At 33.9% G+C, this 20,823-nt stretch overlaps 2 protein-coding genes across 2 annotated transcripts; both read right to left on the bottom strand.

Annotated features, from left to right (window-relative positions):
• Positions 1 to 11,124: 11,124 nt before the first annotated feature.
• On the bottom strand, positions 11,125 to 15,922 carry hdhd2 (haloacid dehalogenase-like hydrolase domain containing 2). The gene is made up of 9 exons (XM_018680613.2): positions 15,815 to 15,922; positions 14,102 to 14,211; positions 13,675 to 13,777; positions 13,430 to 13,535; positions 13,151 to 13,235; positions 12,593 to 12,758; positions 12,271 to 12,321; positions 11,866 to 11,929; positions 11,125 to 11,599 (listed from the first exon to the last, which is right to left on the bottom strand). Exons 2-9 carry the CDS (start codon positions 14,200 to 14,202, stop codon positions 11,496 to 11,498), a joined length of 780 nt encoding a protein of 259 aa, XP_018536129.1. The 5' UTR covers positions 14,203 to 14,211; positions 15,815 to 15,922; the 3' UTR covers positions 11,125 to 11,495.
• Positions 15,923 to 17,719: 1,797 nt separating this feature from the next.
• ier3ip1 (immediate early response 3 interacting protein 1) lies at positions 17,720 to 19,616 on the bottom strand. Its single transcript, XM_018680614.2, has 3 exons — positions 19,450 to 19,616; positions 18,975 to 19,076; positions 17,720 to 18,854 (listed from the first exon to the last, which is right to left on the bottom strand). The coding sequence occupies exons 1-3, from the start codon at positions 19,538 to 19,540 to the stop codon at positions 18,799 to 18,801; spliced, it is 249 nt and encodes an 82-aa protein (XP_018536130.1). The 5' UTR covers positions 19,541 to 19,616; the 3' UTR covers positions 17,720 to 18,798.
• Positions 19,617 to 20,823: the final 1,207 nt, after the last annotated feature.

Genomic DNA, 20,823 nt, shown 5'->3' on the forward strand with positions numbered 1-20,823 from the left:
ATACTATACTATGACACTGACATATTTTTGATGCCATACTATACTATGACATCTTACCCCATTTTTGACACCATACTTTTTACCACATTTTTGATGCCATACTATACTATGACACTTGACATATTTTTGACGCCATACTATACTATGACATTTTTGCCACATTTTTGACAATATACTATACTATAACATTTTTACCACATTTTTTGACGCCATACTATACTATGACATTTTTGACATATTTTGACGTCATACTATACTATGACATTTTTATGACATTTTTGACGCCATACTATACTATGACATTTTTGACATATTTTTGACGCCATATTATACTATGACATTTTTATGACATTTTTGACGCCATACTATACTATGACATTTTTTCCACATTTTTGACGCCATATTATACTATGACATTTTTATGACATTTCTGACGCCATACTTTACTATGACAAATTTACCACATTTTTGACGCCATAATATACTATGACATTTTTGCCACATTTTTGACGCCATAATATACTATGACATTTTTGCCACATTTTTGACGCCATACTTTTTACCACATTTCTGAAGGCCATACTATACTATGACATTTTTACGACATTTCTGACACCATACTATACTATGATATTTTTACCCCATTTCTGACGCCATACTATGACATTTTTACCCCATTTCTGACGCCATACTATGACATTTTTATACATTTTTGACGGCATACTATACTAGAACACTTTTATGATATTTTAAAAAATGTCATACCAAATGTCTGCTCCTATGTAAATAGTCTTGTTTTTAATTTTTATATGTCACTATATATTACCTTGTTTTATATCTTGTCTTGTTTACTGTATATCATGCCTATTTTTGCTGCTGCAATACTGTGAATTTTCCCACTGTGTGACTAATAAAGTATTATCTTACTCTTACTCAAATAAATGTTTCTAAACACTGAATATTTTGCTGGCCTGTTTTATATGACACGACATGATTAGAGATTAGGGTTAAATCTTTTAGTCACTTGTAACCAGAGATTAGGGTTAGGGTTGGGGTTAGGGTTACAGCTTTTAGCCAGAAGTTAGGGTTAGGGTTATGGTTTTTAGCCCCTTTTAGCCAGAGGCTAGGGTTAGGGTTACAGTTTTTAGCCCCTTTTAGCCAGAGGCTAGGGTTAGGGTTACAGTTTTTAGCCAGAGGCTAGGGTTAGTGTTAGGGTTAGGGTTACAGTTTTTAGCCAGAGGCTAGGGTTAGGGTTACAGCTTTTAGCCAGAGGCTAGGGTTAGGGTTACAGCTTTTAGCCAGAGGCTAGGGTTAGTGTTAGGGTTAGGGTTACAGTTTTTAGCCAGAGGCTAGGGTTAGGGTTACAGCTTTTAGTCAGTGGCTAGGGTTAGGGTTAGGGTTACAGTTTTTAGCCAGAGGCTAGGGTTAGGGTTAGGGTTAGGGTTACAGTTTTTAGCCAGAGGCTAGGGTTAGGGTTACAGCTTTTAGCCAGAGGCTAGGGTTAGGGTTAGGGTTACAGTTTTTAGCCAGAGGCTAGGGTTAGGGTTACAGCTTTTAGCCAGAGGCTAGGGTTAGGGTTACAGTTTTTAGTCAGAGGCTAGGGTTAGGGTTAGGGTTAGGGTTACAGTTTTTAGCCAGAGGCTAGGGTTAGGGTTACAGCTTTTAGTCAGAGGCTAGGGTTAGGGTTAGGGTTACAGTTTTTAGCCAGAGGCTAGGGTTAGGGTTACAGTTTTTAGCCAGAGGCTAGGGTTAGGGTTACAGTTTTTAGCCCCTTTTAGCCAGAGGCTAGGGTTAGAGTTACATCTTTTAGCCAGAGGTTAGGGTTAGGGTTACAGCTTTTAGCCAGAGGTTAGGGTTAGGGTTACAACTTTTAGCCAGAGGTTAGGGTTAGGGTTACAGCTTTTAGCCAGAGGCTAGGGTTAGGGTTACAGTTTTTAGCCAGAGGCAAGGGTTAGGGTTACAGCTTTTAGCCAGAGGCTAGGGTTAGGGTTAGGGTTACAGTTTTTAGCCAGAGGCTAGGGTTAGGGTTACAGTTTTTAGCCCCTTTTAGCCGGAGGTTAGGGTGAGGGTTACAGCTTGCTCTGCATTGCAAAATGTATGGTGTCAAAAATATGTCAAAAATGTTGTGGTAATGTATGGCTTTAAAAATGTAACAAAAATGTCATAGTATAGTATGGCATCAAAAATTTGTCAAAAATGTCATGGTAATGTATGGAGTGAAAAATGTCAAAAATGTCATAGTATAGTATGACATCAAAAATGTCAAAAAAATGTCATACTATAGTATGGTGTCAAAAATATGTCAAAAATGTTGTGGTAATGTATGGCTTCAAAAATGTAATAAAAATGTCATAGTATAGTATGGCATCAAAAATTTGTCAAAAATGTCATGGTAATGTATGGAGTGAAAAATGTCAAAAATGTCATAGTATAGTATGACATCAAAAATGTCAAAAAAAATGTCATACCATAGTATGGTGTCAAAAATATGTCAAAAATGTTGTGGTAACGTATGGCGTGAAAAATGTCACAAAAATGTCATAGTAGTATGGTGTCAAAAATGTGGTTATGTATGGCGTGAAAAATGTCAGAAACATCACAGTATAGCAGGGTGTCAAAAATATGGTAAAAATGTCATAGTATAGCATGGCGTCAGAAATATGTCAAAAATGTTGTGGTAACATATGGCTTCAAAAATGTAACAAAAATGTGGAAACGTATGGCATGAAAAATGTAACAAAAATGTCATACCATAGTATGACATCAAAAATGTCAAAAAAATGTCATACTATAGTATGGTGTCAAAAATATGTCAAAAATGTTGTGGTAACGTATGGCATGAAAAATGTAATAAAAATGTCATAGTATAGTATGGTGTCAAAAATGTCATAAAAATGTCAATGTAATATGGCGTCAGAAATGTGGTAAAAATGTCATAGTATAGCATGGTGTGAAAAATGTCACAAAAATGTCATAGTATAGTATGGCATCAAAAATTTGTCAAAAATGTCATGGTAATGTATGGAGTGAAAAAATGTCAAAAATGTCATAGTATAGTATGACATCAAAAATGTCAAAAAAATGTCATACTATAGTATGGTGTCAAAAATATGTCAAAAATGTTGTGGTAACGTATGGCTTCAAAAATGTAATAAAAATGTCATAGTATAGTATGGCATCAAAAATTTGTCAAAAATGTCATGGTAATGTATGGAGTGAAAAATGTCAAAAATGTCATAGTATAGTATGACATCAAAAATGTCAAAAAAATGTCATACTATAGTATGGTGTCAAAAATATGTCAAAAATGTTGTGGTAACGTATGGCGTGAAAAATGTCACAAAAATGTCATAGTAGTATGGTGTCAAAAATGTGGTTATGTATGGCGTGAAAAATGTCAGAAACATCACAGTATAGGCAGGGTGTCAAAAATATGGTAAAAATGTCATAGTATACCATGGCGTCAGAAATATGTCAAAAATGTTGTGGTAACATATGGCTTCAAAAATGTAACAAAAATGTGGAAACGTATGGCATGAAAAATGTAACAAAAATGTCATAGTATAGTATGACATCAAAAATGTCAAAAAAATGTCATACTATAGTATGGTGTCAAAAATATGTCAAAAATGTTGTGGTAACGTATGGCATGAAAAATGTAATAAAAATGTCATAGTATAGTATGGTGTCAAAAATGTCATAAAAATGTCAATGTAATATGGCGTCAGAAATGTGGTAAAAATGTCATAGTATAGCATGGTGTGAAAAATGTCACAAAAATGTCATAGTATAGTATGGCATCAAAAATTTGTCAAAAATGTCATGGTAATGTATGGAGTGAAAAATGTCAAAAATGTCATAGTATAGTATGACATCAAAAATGTCAAAAAAATGTCATACTATAGTATGGTGTCAAAAATTTGTCAAAAATGTTGTGGTAACGTATGGCTTCAAAAATGTAATAAAAATGTCATAGTATAGTATGGCATCAAAAATTTGTCAAAAATGTCATGGTAATGTATGGAGTGAAAAATGTCAAAAATGTCATAGTATAGTATGACATCAAAAATGTCAAAAAAATGTCATACTATAGTATGGTGTCAAAAATATGTCAAAAATGTTGTGGTAACGTATGGCTTCAAAAATGTAATAAAAATGTCATAGTATAGTATGGCATCAAAAATTTGTCAAAAATGTCATGGTAATGTATGGAGTGAAAAATGTCAAAAATGTCATAGTATAGTATGACATCAAAAATGTCAAAAAAATGTCATACTATAGTATGGTGTCAAAAATATGTCAAAAATGTTGTGGTAACGTATGGCTTCAAAAATGTAATAAAAATGTCATAGTATAGTATGGCATCAAAAATTTGTCAAAAATGTCATGGTAATGTATGGAGTGAAAAATGTCAAAAATGTCATAGTATAGTATGACATCAAAAATGTCAAAAAAATGTCATACTATAGTATGGTGTCAAAAATATGTCAAAAATGTTGTGGTAACGTATGGCTTCAAAAATGTAATAAAAATGTCATAGTATAGTATGGCATCAAAAATTTGTCAAAAATGTCATGGTAATGTATGGAGTGAAAAATGTCAAAAATGTCATAGTATAGTATGACATCAAAAATGTCAAAAAAATGTCATACCATAGTATGGTGTCAAAAATATGTCAAAAATGTTGTGGTAACGTATGGCGTGAAAAATGTCACAAAAATGTCATAGTAGTATGGTGTCAAAAATGTGGTTATGTATGGCGTGAAAAATGTCAGAAACATCACAGTATAGCAGGGTGTCAAAAATATGGTAAAAATGTCATAGTATAGCATGGCGTCAGAAATATGTCAAAAATGTTGTGGTAACATATGGCTTCAAAAATGTAACAAAAATGTCATAGTATAGTATGACATCAAAAATGTCAAAAAAATGTCATACTATAGTATGGTGTCAAAAATATGTCAAAAATGTTGTGGTAACGTATGGCATGAAAAATGTAACAAAAATGTCATAGTATAGTATGACATCAAAAATGTCAAAAAAATGTCATACTATAGTATGGTGTCAAAAATATGTAAAAAATGTTGTGGTAACGTATGGCATGAAAAATGTAATAAAAATGTCATAGTATAGTATGGTGTCAAAAATGTCATAAAAATGTCAATGTAATATGGCGTCAGAAATGTGGTAAAAATGTCATAGTATAGCATGGTGTGAAAAATGTCACAAAAATGTCATAGTATAGTATGGCATCAAAAATTTGTCAAAAATGTCATGGTAATGTATGGAGTGAAAAATGTCAAAAATGTCATAGTATAGTATGACATCAAAAATGTCAAAAAAATGTCATACTATAGTATGGTGTCAAAAATATGTCAAAAATGTTGTGGTAACGTATGGCTTCAAAAATGTAATAAAAATGTCATAGTATAGTATGGCATCAAAAATTTGTCAAAAATGTCATGGTAATGTATGGAGTGAAAAATGTCAAAAATGTCATAGTATAGTATGACATCAAAAATGTCAAAAAAATGTCATACCATAGTATGGTGTCAAAAATATGTCAAAAATGTTGTGGTAACGTATGGCGTGAAAAATGTCACAAAAATGTCATAGTAGTATGGTGTCAAAAATGTGGTTATGTATGGCGTGAAAAATGTCAGAAACATCACAGTATAGCAGGGTGTCAAAAATATGGTAAAAATGTCATAGTATAGCATGGCGTCAGAAATATGTCAAAAATGTTGTGGTAACATATGGCTTCAAAAATGTAACAAAAATGTGGAAACGTATGGCATGAAAAATGTAACAAAAATGTCATAGTATAGTATGACATCAAAAATGTCAAAAAAATGTCATACTATAGTATGGTGTCAAAAATATGTCAAAAATGTTGTGGTAACGTATGGCATGAAAAATGTAATAAAAATGTCATAGTATAGTATGGTGTCAAAAATGTCATAAAAATGTCAATGTAATATGGCGTCAGAAATGTGGTAAAAATGTCATAGTATAGCATGGTGTGTAAAATGTCACAAAAATGTCATAGTATAGTATGACATCAAAAATGTCAAAAAAATGTCATACTATAGTATGGTGTCAAAAATATGTCAAAAATGTTGTGGTAACGTATGGCTTCAAAAATGTAATAAAAATGTCATAGTATAGTATGGCATCAAAAATTTGTCAAAAATGTCATGGTAATGTATGGAGTGAAAAATGTCAAAAATGTCATAGTATAGTATGACATCAAAAATGTCAAAAAAATGTCATACCATAGTATGGTGTCAAAAATATGTCAAAAATGTTGTGGTAACGTATGGCGTGAAAAATGTCACAAAAATGTCATAGTAGTATGGTGTCAAAAATGTGGTTATGTATGGCGTGAAAAATGTCAGAAACATCACAGTATAGCAGGGTGTCAAAAATATGGTAAAAATGTCATAGTATAGCATGGCGTCAGAAATATGTCAAAAATGTTGTGGTAACATATGGCTTCAAAAATGTAACAAAAATGTCATAGTATAGTATGACATCAAAAATGTCAAAAAAATGTCATACTATAGTATGGTGTCAAAAATATGTCAAAAATGTTGTGGTAACGTATGGCATGAAAAATGTAATAAAAATGTCATAGTATAGTATGGTGTCAAAAATGTCAAAAAAATGTCATACTATAGTATGGTGTCAAAAATATGTCAAAAATGTTGTGGTAACGTATGGCATGAAAAATGTAACAAAAATGTCATAGTATAGTATGACATCAAAAATGTCAAAAAAATGTCATACTATAGTATGGTGTCAAAAATATGTCAAAAATGTTGTGGTAACGTATGGCATGAAAAATGTCATAAAAATGTCAATGTAATATGGCGTCAGAAATGTGGTAAAAATGTCATAGTATAGCATGGTGTGAAAAATGTCACAAAAATGTCATAGTATAGTATGGCATCAAAAATTTGTCAAAAATGTCATGGTAATGTATGGAGTGAAAAATGTCAAAAATGTCATAGTATAGTATGACATCAAAAATGTCAAAAAAATGTCATACTATAGTATGGTGTCAAAAATATGTCAAAAATGTTGTGGTAACGTATGGCTTCAAAAATGTAATAAAAATGTCATAGTATAGTATGGCATCAAAAATTTGTCAAAAATGTCATGGTAATGTATGGAGTGAAAAATGTCAAAAAAATGTCATACCATAGTATGGTGTCAAAAATATGTCAAAAATGTTGTGGTAACGTATGGCGTGAAAAATGTCACAAAAATGTCATAGTAGTATGGTGTCAAAAATGTGGTTATGTATGGCGTGAAAAATGTCAGAAACATCACAGTATAGCAGGGTGTCAAAAATATGGTAAAAATGTCATAGTATAGCATGGCGTCAGAAATATGTCAAAAATGTTGTGGTAACATATGGCTTCAAAAATGTAACAAAAATGTGGAAACGTATGGCATGAAAAATGTAACAAAAATGTCATAGTATAGTATGACATCAAAAATGTCAAAAAAATGTCATACTATAGTATGGTGTCAAAAATATGTCAAAAATGTTGTGGTAACGTATGGCATGAAAAATGTAATAAAAATGTCATAGTATAGTATGGTGTCAAAAATGTCATAAAAATGTCAATGTAATATGGCGTCAGAAATGTGGTAAAAATGTCATAGTATAGCATGGTGTGAAAAATGTCACAAAAATGTCATAGTATAGTATGGCATCAAAAATTTGTCAAAAATGTCATGGTAATGTATGGAGTGAAAAATGTCAAAAATGTCATAGTATAGTATGACATCAAAAATGTCAAAAAAATGTCATACCATAGTATGGTGTCAAAAATATGTCAAAAATGTTGTGGTAACGTATGGCGTGAAAAATGTCACAAAAATGTCATAGTAGTATGGTGTCAAAAATGTGGTTATGTATGGCGTGAAAAATGTCAGAAACATCACAGTATAGCAGGGTGTCAAAAATATGGTAAAAATGTCATAGTATAGCATGGCGTCAGAAATATGTCAAAAATGTTGTGGTAACATATGGCTTCAAAAATGTAACAAAAATGTGGAAACGTATGGCATGAAAAATGTAACAAAAATGTCATAGTATAGTATGACATCAAAAATGTCAAAAAAATGTCATACTATAGTATGGTGTCAAAAATATGTCAAAAATGTTGTGGTAACGTATGGCATGAAAAATGTAATAAAAATGTCATAGTATAGTATGGTGTCAAAAATGTCATAAAAATGTCAATGTAATATGGCGTCAGAAATGTGGTAAAAATGTCATAGTATAGCATGGTGTGTAAAATGTCACAAAAATGTCATAGTATAGTATGACATCAAAAATGTCAAAAAAATGTCATACTATAGTATGGTGTCAAAAATATGTCAAAAATGTTGTGGTAACGTATGGCTTCAAAAATGTAATAAAAATGTCATAGTATAGTATGGCATCAAAAATTTGTCAAAAATGTCATGGTAATGTATGGAGTGAAAAATGTCAAAAATGTCATAGTATAGTATGACATCAAAAATGTCAAAAAAATGTCATACCATAGTATGGTGTCAAAAATATGTCAAAAATGTTGTGGTAACGTATGGCGTGAAAAATGTCACAAAAATGTCATAGTAGTATGGTGTCAAAAATGTGGTTATGTATGGCGTGAAAAATGTCAGAAACATCACAGTATAGCAGGGTGTCAAAAATATGGTAAAAATGTCATAGTATAGCATGGCGTCAGAAATATGTCAAAAATGTTGTGGTAACATATGGCTTCAAAAATGTAACAAAAATGTCATAGTATAGTATGACATCAAAAATGTCAAAAAAATGTCATACTATAGTATGGTGTCAAAAATATGTCAAAAATGTTGTGGTAACGTATGGCATGAAAAATGTAATAAAAATGTCATAGTATAGTATGGTGTCAAAAATGTCAAAAAAATGTCATACTATAGTATGGTGTCAAAAATATGTCAAAAATGTTGTGGTAACGTATGGCATGAAAAATGTAACAAAAATGTCATAGTATAGTATGACATCAAAAATGTCAAAAAAATGTCATACTATAGTATGGTGTCAAAAATATGTCAAAAATGTTGTGGTAACGTATGGCATGAAAAATGTAATAAAAATGTCATAGTATAGTATGGTGTCAAAAATGTCATAAAAATGTCAATGTAATATGGCGTCAGAAATGTGGTAAAAATGTCATAGTATAGCATGGTGTGAAAAATGTCACAAAAATGTCATAGTATAGTATGGCATCAAAAATTTGTCAAAAATGTCATGGTAATGTATGGAGTGAAAAATGTCAAAAATGTCATAGTATAGTATGACATCAAAAATGTCAAAAAAATGTCATACTATAGTATGGTGTCAAAAATATGTCAAAAATGTTGTGGTAACGTATGGCTTCAAAAATGTAATAAAAATGTCATAGTATAGTATGGCATCAAAAATTTGTCAAAAATGTCATGGTAATGTATGGAGTGAAAAATGTCAAAAAAATGTCATACCATAGTATGGTGTCAAAAATATGTCAAAAATGTTGTGGTAACGTATGGCGTGAAAAATGTCACAAAAATGTCATAGTAGTATGGTGTCAAAAATGTGGTTATGTATGGCGTGAAAAATGTCAGAAACATCACAGTATAGCAGGGTGTCAAAAATATGGTAAAAATGTCATAGTATAGCATGGCGTCAGAAATATGTCAAAAATGTTGTGGTAACATATGGCTTCAAAAATGTAACAAAAATGTGGAAACGTATGGCATGAAAAATGTAACAAAAATGTCATAGTATAGTATGACATCAAAAATGTCAAAAAAATGTCATACTATAGTATGGTGTCAAAAATATGTCAAAAATGTTGTGGTAACGTATGGCATGAAAAATGTAATAAAAATGTCATAGTATAGTATGGTGTCAAAAATGTCATAAAAATGTCAATGTAATATGGCGTCAGAAATGTGGTAAAAATGTCATAGTATAGCATGGTGTGAAAAATGTCACAAAAATGTCATAGTATAGTATGGCATCAAAAATTTGTCAAAAATGTCATGGTAATGTATGGAGTGAAAAATGTCAAAAATGTCATAGTATAGTATGACATCAAAAATGTCAAAAAAATGTCATACTATAGTATGGTGTCAAAAATATGTCAAAAATGTTGTGGTAACGTATGGCTTCAAAAATGTAATAAAAATGTCATAGTATAGTATGGCATCAAAAATTTGTCAAAAATGTCATGGTAATGTATGGAGTGAAAAATGTCAAAAAAATGTCATACCATAGTATGGTGTCAAAAATATGTCAAAAATGTTGTGGTAACGTATGGCGTGAAAAATGTCACAAAAATGTCATAGTAGTATGGTGTCAAAAATGTGGTTATGTATGGCGTGAAAAATGTCAGAAACATCACAGTATAGCAGGGTGTCAAAAATATGGTAAAAATGTCATAGTATAGCATGGCGTCAGAAATATGTCAAAAATGTTGTGGTAACATATGGCTTCAAAAATGTAACAAAAATGTCATAGTATAGTATGACATCAAAAATGTCAAAAATATGTCAAAAATGTTGTGGTAACGTATGGCATGAAAAATGTAATAAAAATGTCATAGTATAGTATGGTGTCAAAAATGTCATAAAAATGTCAATGTAATATGGCGTCAGAAATGTGGTAAAAATGTCATAGTATAGCATGGTGTGAAAAATGTCACAAAAATGTCATAGTATAGCATGGCGTCAAAAATGTCATGGTAACATATGTCATCAAAAATGTCATAAACGTGTCATAGTAAAACATAGCTTCAAAAATGTGGTAAAAACACCACACTATAGTCAAAAATATGGTATAAATGTTATAATATAGTATGGCATCATAAATATGTCAATATATTTAAAATGTCAGTATAATATGGCATCAAAAATGTCATAAAAATGTTACAGTATGAAATAATTTGACGTAATTTGTTCAGAATTCAAATAAACTTAAAATCAGCTATAAGTTCACCAAGCACTACAATAATGCATTCTGTGCTAAATACAATGCATCTTGCATCTTATGGTTCCACGCCACAAATGATTGCAATAAAATTGCAATACTCAACATACTCCAAATTCTGATGTTTTATTGTTTTTCTGCACAGTTGTTTCCAGTGTAATATTTCTAATTCAAACTGAAATTTATACACAATGATAAAATGACAAAGCATTTGTTACTGTGGCAACAGATGGTTGGTACTTCTAAAATGCATTTGGGACCTAAAGAGAGCACACATTCCAACACTCAAAAGGACAAGTTTACATTTACAGGATTTTTGGACACATTTAGGATGACAGGAATCCTTTTATAACTCTTGCCTACCCTCAGGTAACACTAGTATTTCTAACTCTACAACACTGATAACTGATGGCTAGAGTATTTCTTTTGCAAATCAAAGACTAAGAAAATGAAACCACAGAGTTTTATTGTTACTTGTAACTTATAGCAGGTTTTTCAGGATGTGTTCAACAGCATCTGGGAAGCTGTCACATGTCAGGTGGGGAGGAGGGTTGATTTTATTTTCATCTCCTTCTCTGTATTTACCTGAAAGATGACAGGAGAGAAGGTGGAATGGCATCAGCCACAAAAACAACAATGATCATAATAATTGGTTTAGTATATAGATAATGGCATCAAATCCAAGGTAACATGAATTGTTGCTTACAATGAACACATGGCAGTGGAGGAAGAAGACAATGACAACAGACATCACTGTGCAATAGTCAATTGTTGAAAAACTGGAAGAGGAAGTGAAACTGGTGGAAGGATGAAAATAAACTGGAAAAAGAAGTTTAAAAAAATGTTCTTACCAGTTTTGACTAGAATACCCAACATCCCTGCATTCTGAGCCCCACCTACATCATCTCGTGCATCCTATAAGAAAACAACAAAGGGACACAGACCATCACAGACCAACAATAAATCTGTAATTCTCCACTTCCAAAATGTTACTGTGGAGTTGACAGCAGGTTGACCAGAACTTAACAGATGTGTAGTTCATAAAACAGAACTACATCACTACATTGTGCAAGTAGAGAATAAAATGTACAGTTGTTAATACAGTCATGTTCCTGTTCACAGATTTTTTTGACTAATGTTTTATTCTATTTCAGGTGAATGCTCCATTACCAATATTAGCCAAGTGTTTTGGCTAAATGTTGGAAATTAATTTGATTGAATTGTTTTTAATGAATCACAATTGACAGCATACTTACATCTCCTATCATGACAGCTTCACTGGGGCTACATCCTAAATCAGACAGAGCCTGTTTGGAGGACACAACCAGAAGAAAATGAGAAGAGAATTCTCACTTAACCATTTATCAAGTGTGTTAGTTAACTCTGATCTTTTCAGACAATGACTTCTGTCATTGCTGTTTTGGTCAGCAAATATTATGGAAGCATGAGTTGGATTTCAAACCATTAAAAATTTTATTTCCGAGGAGTAGGGTGTTTGAAATATTTGAGACAAATACAAAAGCCTTTTCTCTTTTATTTGAATGAAAAGGGTATTAAATATAAAACTGAATTTCTTACCTGTGTGAAAAAAGTCTTTTCTGGCTTTCCCACCACAGTAGCTTTACAGTCTGTGGCGTACTCCAGTCCTGTCACAAAGGGCCCAGGACCGAGGGCTAAGCCATCCTTACGTTTATAGTACCGAGCCTTATGGATGGCGATGAGAGGAGCTCCATCCAGAATCATTCTGGGGAGAAATGTACATGATCAACAGGCTGCGCTGACTGTATCAAAATAATATTCAGGAGTAAACAAGGAAATTAAGCATTGTAAAGTCTAGTCTGACTGGAGGTTTACTGTTTATTCTATCAATAATCCTGCATTTCTACTGGTTAAAGAGAAAAATGATTAAAGGACGTAGTTGAGTTAGGTCCACTTTTAAAATAATAAGAAATAAAAGGAGAGTCAGAGAAAACAAAAAATGGTAAAAAAAAAAAAAAAAAAAAAAAGTTATAATTTAAAGTGTTAAATCATATGACCCAATGGAAAAACATCTCAGCCCATATCTTCACTGATTTATAACATACAAAAATGTCCTGTGATTCACTGAAGAATGTGTCTTATGAATGAGTTTACCACCTGAAAGCCTTGTTGAGTGTTTGGTAGTTGAAGTGATCAGGAGCAAGCCCGATGACAACAGCGTTTGGTTCTGATTTGTCAATACCTGAAAATAGAGGGACGTTTAAAGTAAGTGTCTGAAAGGAATCAGTCAGTCAGTTGTGAAAATTGAAGAAAAATCTAAATAAAAACAGTTCATTCTCCAACTGAAACACAGTCTCTCTCACTCTCTCTTTCTCTTTCTCTCTCTCTCTCACACACACACACACACACACACACACACACACTTCAATCCAGTACCAGTGAAGTCCTCCAGTGCACTGTCCTCCACCAGCAGCAGAGGTCTGTGTTGTTTCTGCTCTAACAGACTCCTCGCTGCACTCAGAGAAGTGAAGATCTCTTTTTCCTGCACAACACAGGTTTTTTTATAAACAAAGCAAAAGATTCACCTTTTTGGGACATACAGATAATGCTGTATATACAGATATTTCTTTAACATTACAGTAAAAGCTTCTGCACTAGATAAAATGACTTTAGTGTTTTACCTGGACATTGAAGTTGAGATGTTGAAGTCGTTCAAGTAAGTTCCTCTTACTCTCCTTGGTTGTATTGGTCACAAATTTCACAGCTACAGACGCCTGGCGCAACCTGACAGCACCAAAACTGTGACCTTAACCTTTGACCATCAAACTCATTATGAGTCCAGGTGAACGACTGTGCCAGATATAATAAAATTCCTTCTAGGTGTTCTTGATATACTGCATTCACATGAACATTAACACACCCTGACATTGACCTTTGACCTTTGACAATCAAACCCTGACACCAGTGTGGAGACATAAAAAGTATACCACTGGTTTTCAGTCCTCAGCTTAAAGACCCAGAGCCCTCTTAACTTTCACTCATGTAGTAACATTCAAACGCTTGACCTTCCATTTTATAGCTTCCTCTGGTTTGGTCGTAGTTTCCTACCTGTTGAGGGCTTCCTGCGCCCCAGGTACTGCCGTGTCTTCTATATGTAGGGTTCCACTCAAGTCAATGAGCACGGCCTTCAGAGCTTGTCTGCCTGCCATGCTGTAGACCTGCAGAGGACGACATGTTGGTATCTGCATTTGCTCTGACACCCTTTGGTCTTGGACTGTTGTTTGGACATTTGCACACTTTGAACAAACAAGACAGCCAAACACTTAATGGACAACATTTTCAACAGGTTTTGGCTCCCAGATTATATTTTCTAAACCCTTACATATGACATTTCTTCAGATTTGAAGAAATCTCCTCAGGCAATACTGAGCTATCACATTCATGGGAATGGGGCAGACAGATGGACAAGCATGTAAGTACGGAAGGATGGACAACCCAAAAACGTAATACCTCCAGCTATGGCTGTTGCCAGTTCAGAGCTTATTCTTTCAAAATAATGTATTATTTTAGAGATTACACATTCATTAATCATAATTCACATCGGTAGTGGCAGAACTGATCAGATTATTGCGTTATTCAAACCTACATCAGCACAAACTGAGAGGATTATTGACCAGTTTGTCTCAAGCATTTATGGTTTCCTGCCTAGAATACAGATTTTAGGATTTTATTTTACTGGTATTTGATTTTGGACTATGTGATCCCCTTTTATTTAGAAATGCTTGGGTTTGTGTCATGTAGTTATCAATGTGAGTGTACAATTAATGCTCTTAATACCCACCCAAAAAAGCTTAAACACACACACTTAGCCTTTACGTCCTGTGGCTATTATTTGTATTTATCTCAACTAATAACAGGAAACTGTGAGGAGTGCCAAACTGAGAATAAGCTTATTTCTGAGCATATTTGTGTACGTGAGTGTGTGTAAACCAGAGGTGCTGAAGGGGAAACGGGGGCTGTAGCAAGCTTCACAGTTCTCTAGAACTGACTCCTAGTGTGTCTGTAGTATTCAACAGTGGATTTTAGTAGCTTTATCACAGTTAATAATGTTGTTTTTAATTTATTTATCAGGTTTCTGCACTGAACTCTTATCAGAGGAGGTAAACTGGCAGAAAGCCTGAGAAAAACAGGAAATAATATTAACATTATCTATTAGAAATAATTACTATTCCTAGAAATCCCAGTTTCCTATTATACTAAATATAGTAGGTGGATTTTGGAAGAAATCTTTAGAAGACACGATGGATTGTATTTGATTTACTAACTAATAACATAACATAACAAGTAACTAATAACATAAAGGATGGCTCCATTCTATTTAAGAGCCCAACTACGCCATGTCATTTAGCCAGCATGATTAACAGCATGGCTTTCCCTCTGGATCACCTAAATGGGATGCAGCCATTGATAATGCTATAAATTACACCTGTGCTTTTCCTAACATCACAAATGACATGTCAACTGATTATTATAACATCAGAATGGCACATTTCAACCACAATTACACATACAACCAGATAAAACACTGTAGACCAGCCTGGTTTGAGTAGCAAAAGTAGTCTAAAACCCTTCCTCTTCACTGTTACTGACTTGCAGCTTGTTCCACACATGAATGATAAAATATAAAATGTACGTGCTTAGCAACTTTCCGTTTTTGAACATTCAGCGAATTCATTCCTCTTACAAAACGCTGCTGTTTTAATTCAACAAAGGGCGGAATTTAATAATGTTTGTATGACTGAGGCAAACAGCACTTCTCACCTCTCTCAGCAGCAGCTCACCCTCCTGCTTCCTGTTGGCGTTTTATTCTTCTTCGCTTTAAAGTGAACTTGTTTTCACGGCGGTTGGTGCTGCCCCCTGCAGATCATACACTGCAACTGCTGCTATTCACTTTGCAATTCCTTGATTATGTTAAACTATTGGATATTTTTTCTGGAGGGGTGTGGTGTCGGGGGTTGGGGGCTGTTTAAATATCACTCTCTCTTTTTGATATTAGTCTTTCTTCTTCTCTCCATTATTACTATTTTTCCAATTTATATGCTGTAATCAGATAAGAGGGTTATCTTTAACCACTTAATCACTCATTAGAAAAAAACAAAAAACAAAAACAAAACATATGTGTCCCATCCCACTAACAACCAACAGATGTATCGCATTAGTTGATCTTTCAGGGCACTCGGATAGATTTAATATGGTGGGAGGTATTATCAAAACATTAAAAACCGTCACTCTGCACGATGCCAGACATCACTGATCAAATCCTCTTTTCACGTTACCTCTACATAATGTTTTTTTAGTTTTCAGTTTTTGTGCATAAATATTATGTAGCTCAGATGATAGCTATGAAAAACATTACATTGGAGAAGTAATCTAACAACTGTAAATTTCTGTCTGAACAAAATATCTAAATAAGTACCATCTTGCAAATCCCTTCTTACAACTCTGGATTTAGTGTAATGTTTTGTTTCTGATTTTTATTCTGGTTTGTTTTTGTTTTTAATTCCTTCTTTTGCTGACCTTTAGTTATTTTCTGGTGTTCCTTTCTTTTGGTGCTTTCCCTGGCCCTCTCTTGTTGTGAACAAACGTTGGACTTTCTGGTCACATATTTTTTTCTCTGGGTTTTATATATTTTGCCTCATTTCCACATTTTTGTGTTGGTAAATGATATTAAAATTGCTTAACATGAAAAATCTGATCATCTTTTTATCTCAATGTTTATTGAAAACTTTCAATACCAGTATTTTTCTATGCAGACTCAGAATGTAGACTTTCCAAAAATGAGGACTGACTTCTTTTAAATGTAATTATATAGATTTATTCCATTAGAGCTGTGTATGTATATAAATATGTAGGCCTGCATATAATTATAACAATTATGGCTGATGCCCAGTTTTCAAATGGTTAATTTGTGTTTTTGGATTTAAACTCATTAAACTAACAAGTGGTCCAACAAATGAAAATTTGAAAATTTTTACATTTGAGCAGTTAAAATGAGGAATGGAAAAGTCAAAACACATCTGTATGATTTATCATTGACAGACCACAGACCCAGACAACACACATCCTGACCTGTGAAGAGCAGATACATGTTCACTTCCACTTGCCTGTGATCGCTTACAGATTTCACAGTGAACCAACAGCTAAACTCGGACTAATCACAGATCAAAGTGGCTTTACTGTGCAAATCCCCCTGATAAACATATGCTTCTAATTCCAGCAGATCCCCTTATAACCTCTCACTCCCTATTTATTCCGAATCAAAACTACTGTTAATAAAAATATTTGTTCAGCTTAGCAGGGGAGGGAATGTTGATAATTCACAACATATGGGGATTATTAATGAAGTGGAGCAGGGATAGATGGACAAACATGGCGTGTAGGCTACTGTATCTATACAGCACAGTGGGGGAGGAGATACTGTAGCATCCTACTTGAGCAAAAATAGTTACTTCGTCAAGTGTGAGTAAAGGTACTGCTGTAAAATACATTCCTATAAAAGCAAGATGGTACTCATTTCAAATGTACTGCAGTAAAAGTAACACTTACTTTAGAGTAGACCCTTTCCCAACTCAAAGTAGCTGCAGATGCTAACAGCAGAAGCTCTTATCCAGATGTTCTCTATTCCCCTACTGCCACACTTGTAGAAAGAAAAGACCATAACAGGAATTTAATTACACTGAACAATACATTTATTTCAAGATAACATACCATCCCAACAATGTCTGTGACACTGAGAAGGTACTGATGTGTAAACAGTTCAAATGTACATTGTTTCTGAGCTGTGTTTGGCAACATTGCTTAAAAATGACATTACACATATTTAACTTTTTGTTCAAGTTTGGGACTGTGAAACACTGAGTCACAAATGAGTCAACAACTGTTCAACACCTCCTGTCTAGCAAAGTGTCTTTACAAAGTTCTGCAAGAGGAAAATCTCACAGTAACAGTCTCTTTGACAAAGTGTATACAAATCCTAAATCCCACATTACGAAGTCCACAGCTTTAAAAGAAAACTGTTCAACTGACAAGGATTACAGATTTTAGCAGCAGCCACAAGCATTATTTATGATCTCCAAGCATTATCTATGAACACTTACTCAAGTTTTCACTGCTGACCTAAATTTTAATCTGGAAAATTGCTTGGTTAGAACCGTTACTGGACCCTATGTTAAAAAAGACATATAGTGTATACACTGCTATGTGTTTTGGTACAGAAGAGTGGCTGCTGCCCATCGTCTGTATGGGAAGTGAAACTGGAAATACTTTCCAGACCTGCAGCTGACAACACTCCTTTGTCATATCTATTAAAAGTAACAAGTTCCTCCTTGGTAAGACTAAAATAAAACATTAGACACATATCACCAGGAAATCACTGAAACAACTTCCCTTCAATGTGTCTGTGATGACGTGATGATGAAAGTGCAGACAAACACTGTGCAGCACAACACAGACCTATGGGCTGACATTACCTTATATGTTATACCTCTTGGTGTCACACTGAAAGGAGGGTTACAGGGCAACGGAATTCTCTTTTGTTTCAGTTCTGAAGGTTACTTTGGTGGGGTTTTTTTCTTTCTTTTTTTCTTTTACTATTCCTCCAAATGTTATGGAAAACTTTTTTCCACACTGTTGAAGACTGGCAAAGGCAGATGTCTCCGAATGACACACAGTTCAGTGAGTATCTGTGTTGAGTGTACGTAGTTTTTCCTTGGCACACGGCTGGTCCTCTGCCTCCATGTAGGTGCTTAACCAAACAGCAACAAAAGGACGATGCAGGCTGAATTCACTATTATTAAAGGCACTGTAAAAACAAAAAAGAGGAGAAAAAAACATAAACAAATGCTTCTCACTAGTAGCTTTACCTGCAAAATCTTAAACTCTAAATAGCAAGACTGGGTGTCAAATATATTCGTTTTCCAACCTCTCATGACAGTCCGAACTGAGCGGATGAGATTGAGGACCTGGGCTTTGACTCCTGGATCATCTCCAAAACCTCCAACTCCTTGGTCAACACCCCAGCCGACTGAAGACAGGGGGAAGGGGATCAAAAAGGGACGAGAAGGAGGTGGAAATAGAAAGGACAAGAATATAGTCAGGAGAAACCAGACAGGAGGTGGCAATGGATTAAATGAAAATAACAATGACAGAAGATGTGTTAGTATGGATCCTTTTATTCTCCCTTAAGTAGCTTTAAGGTTAGAAAAATAAATCTTATTCAACAAAATTCATCACTCTCTAATGAACAAACTACAGTTTTCTTCCTAAAACAGCTGAGAGTAGCAGCCAGCTAATAGTGTATACGTTACACTCCCAGCTAGCTGCTTTTAGCATGCTATTCACCGTTATCTCAATAAAATGTGGGTTGTATGTTGTATAAAACATGGCAGTATACTTACTCTTGCTGAGAAACCGCTCCTCATGCAACACAGCGATTGCATTAGTGCACAGAATAGCGGTCTGGATGAGAGTGTACAGTGTAAACGCCATGCTGGCAACTTCTTCTTCGCCTCCTCCTCCTGCTGCTGCTTCTTCTTCGTCCACCACTCCCAGAGATGCAGATGCCGTAAACGAGCTGCGGAGGTCGTGCAACAGAAGTATAGCCCCCTCAGGCTGCACCCTCAGTGTTCACGACCTAAGAAAGGAAATTTATTTTTACACAAAAATCATAAAAATGCGGTTTTTAAACAATTTATAAAGACGGTTGAGTGAATTACACCGCAACAATTTATTTCTTTTTTCCCCTTATTTATGCCGGTGCCATATTTACACCCACTCTGCCCTTAATCTTTCCCTTTAAATAGAGAATAATAAACCTTTTTTTCTGACATCGCAGAGTAATTATGCTGTGTTGGTATAAATGCCTAATGTTTTGATTTTCAGATTTTCATATTATTATCAACATCTGTGCTGCTGTATGTGACATTTTTTTAATCTTCATTTTATTTGTAAGTACTGTAAATGAATTTTTGTATTTAAACACATTAATAAAGTGTTTACATTATTTATTTTATTTTCAGTTTTGGAGGAGGTCCATCCTTAAAGCCTCTGAGCTCTTGAGCTCTCTTGTTTCACTCGTTTTTATGCTGTTAAAATGCAACTAAGGCGCTAATTGATATCTTCCTGTGTTTATGTAACTACTTTTTGTTTTCAAGAATATCAAATAATCAGAATTATAAGCCACAGTATCATAAATTTTAAACATAAAAGCCTTGGTACTGGCTGAAAGAATCATCTCCATTACAGTCCTAATCATGAAACCATTCTGGTTATTGTATAGACTTTTAATTTACACATAAATAGTAGAGAAACTACAAGAACATATTTAAATACATCTGCATTAACAGTTTATAATGATAACATTTTTCTCAGTAAATGACAGCTTTATCCATTCATTCATTTCATTCTATAAACAAGATGAGGGCCAGTTCTTATTGTCACTGCACCGTCACCATCGTGTCTCTTTCTTTTTCTTTTGACATTGTAATAAATAATATTTTCACAATCAGGGTCTGATACTCAAATAAATAAACAAACAAACACATATAGATAGACTTGACTGTGAGGTTCAGTGTTCTCACTTATGACATTTTATACAGTCGGGTGAAATCATTTACAGGTTAGATATACAACACAGACAAACTTCACTCCTCGTGGCCCTGATGTTTTTTTGGAGAGCAAACAGGTACACTGAATTGGCCTGGAACTGTGTGTTCACCAATACCCCAAACAGTTTGTAGAGGCAGATTCAGCAGCTGATGGTGGAAATTTTA

Source organism: Lates calcarifer, linkage group LG9, assembly GCF_001640805.2.
Source record: "Lates calcarifer isolate ASB-BC8 linkage group LG9, TLL_Latcal_v3, whole genome shotgun sequence".
Classification (NCBI taxonomy): domain Eukaryota; kingdom Metazoa; phylum Chordata; class Actinopteri; family Centropomidae; genus Lates; species Lates calcarifer.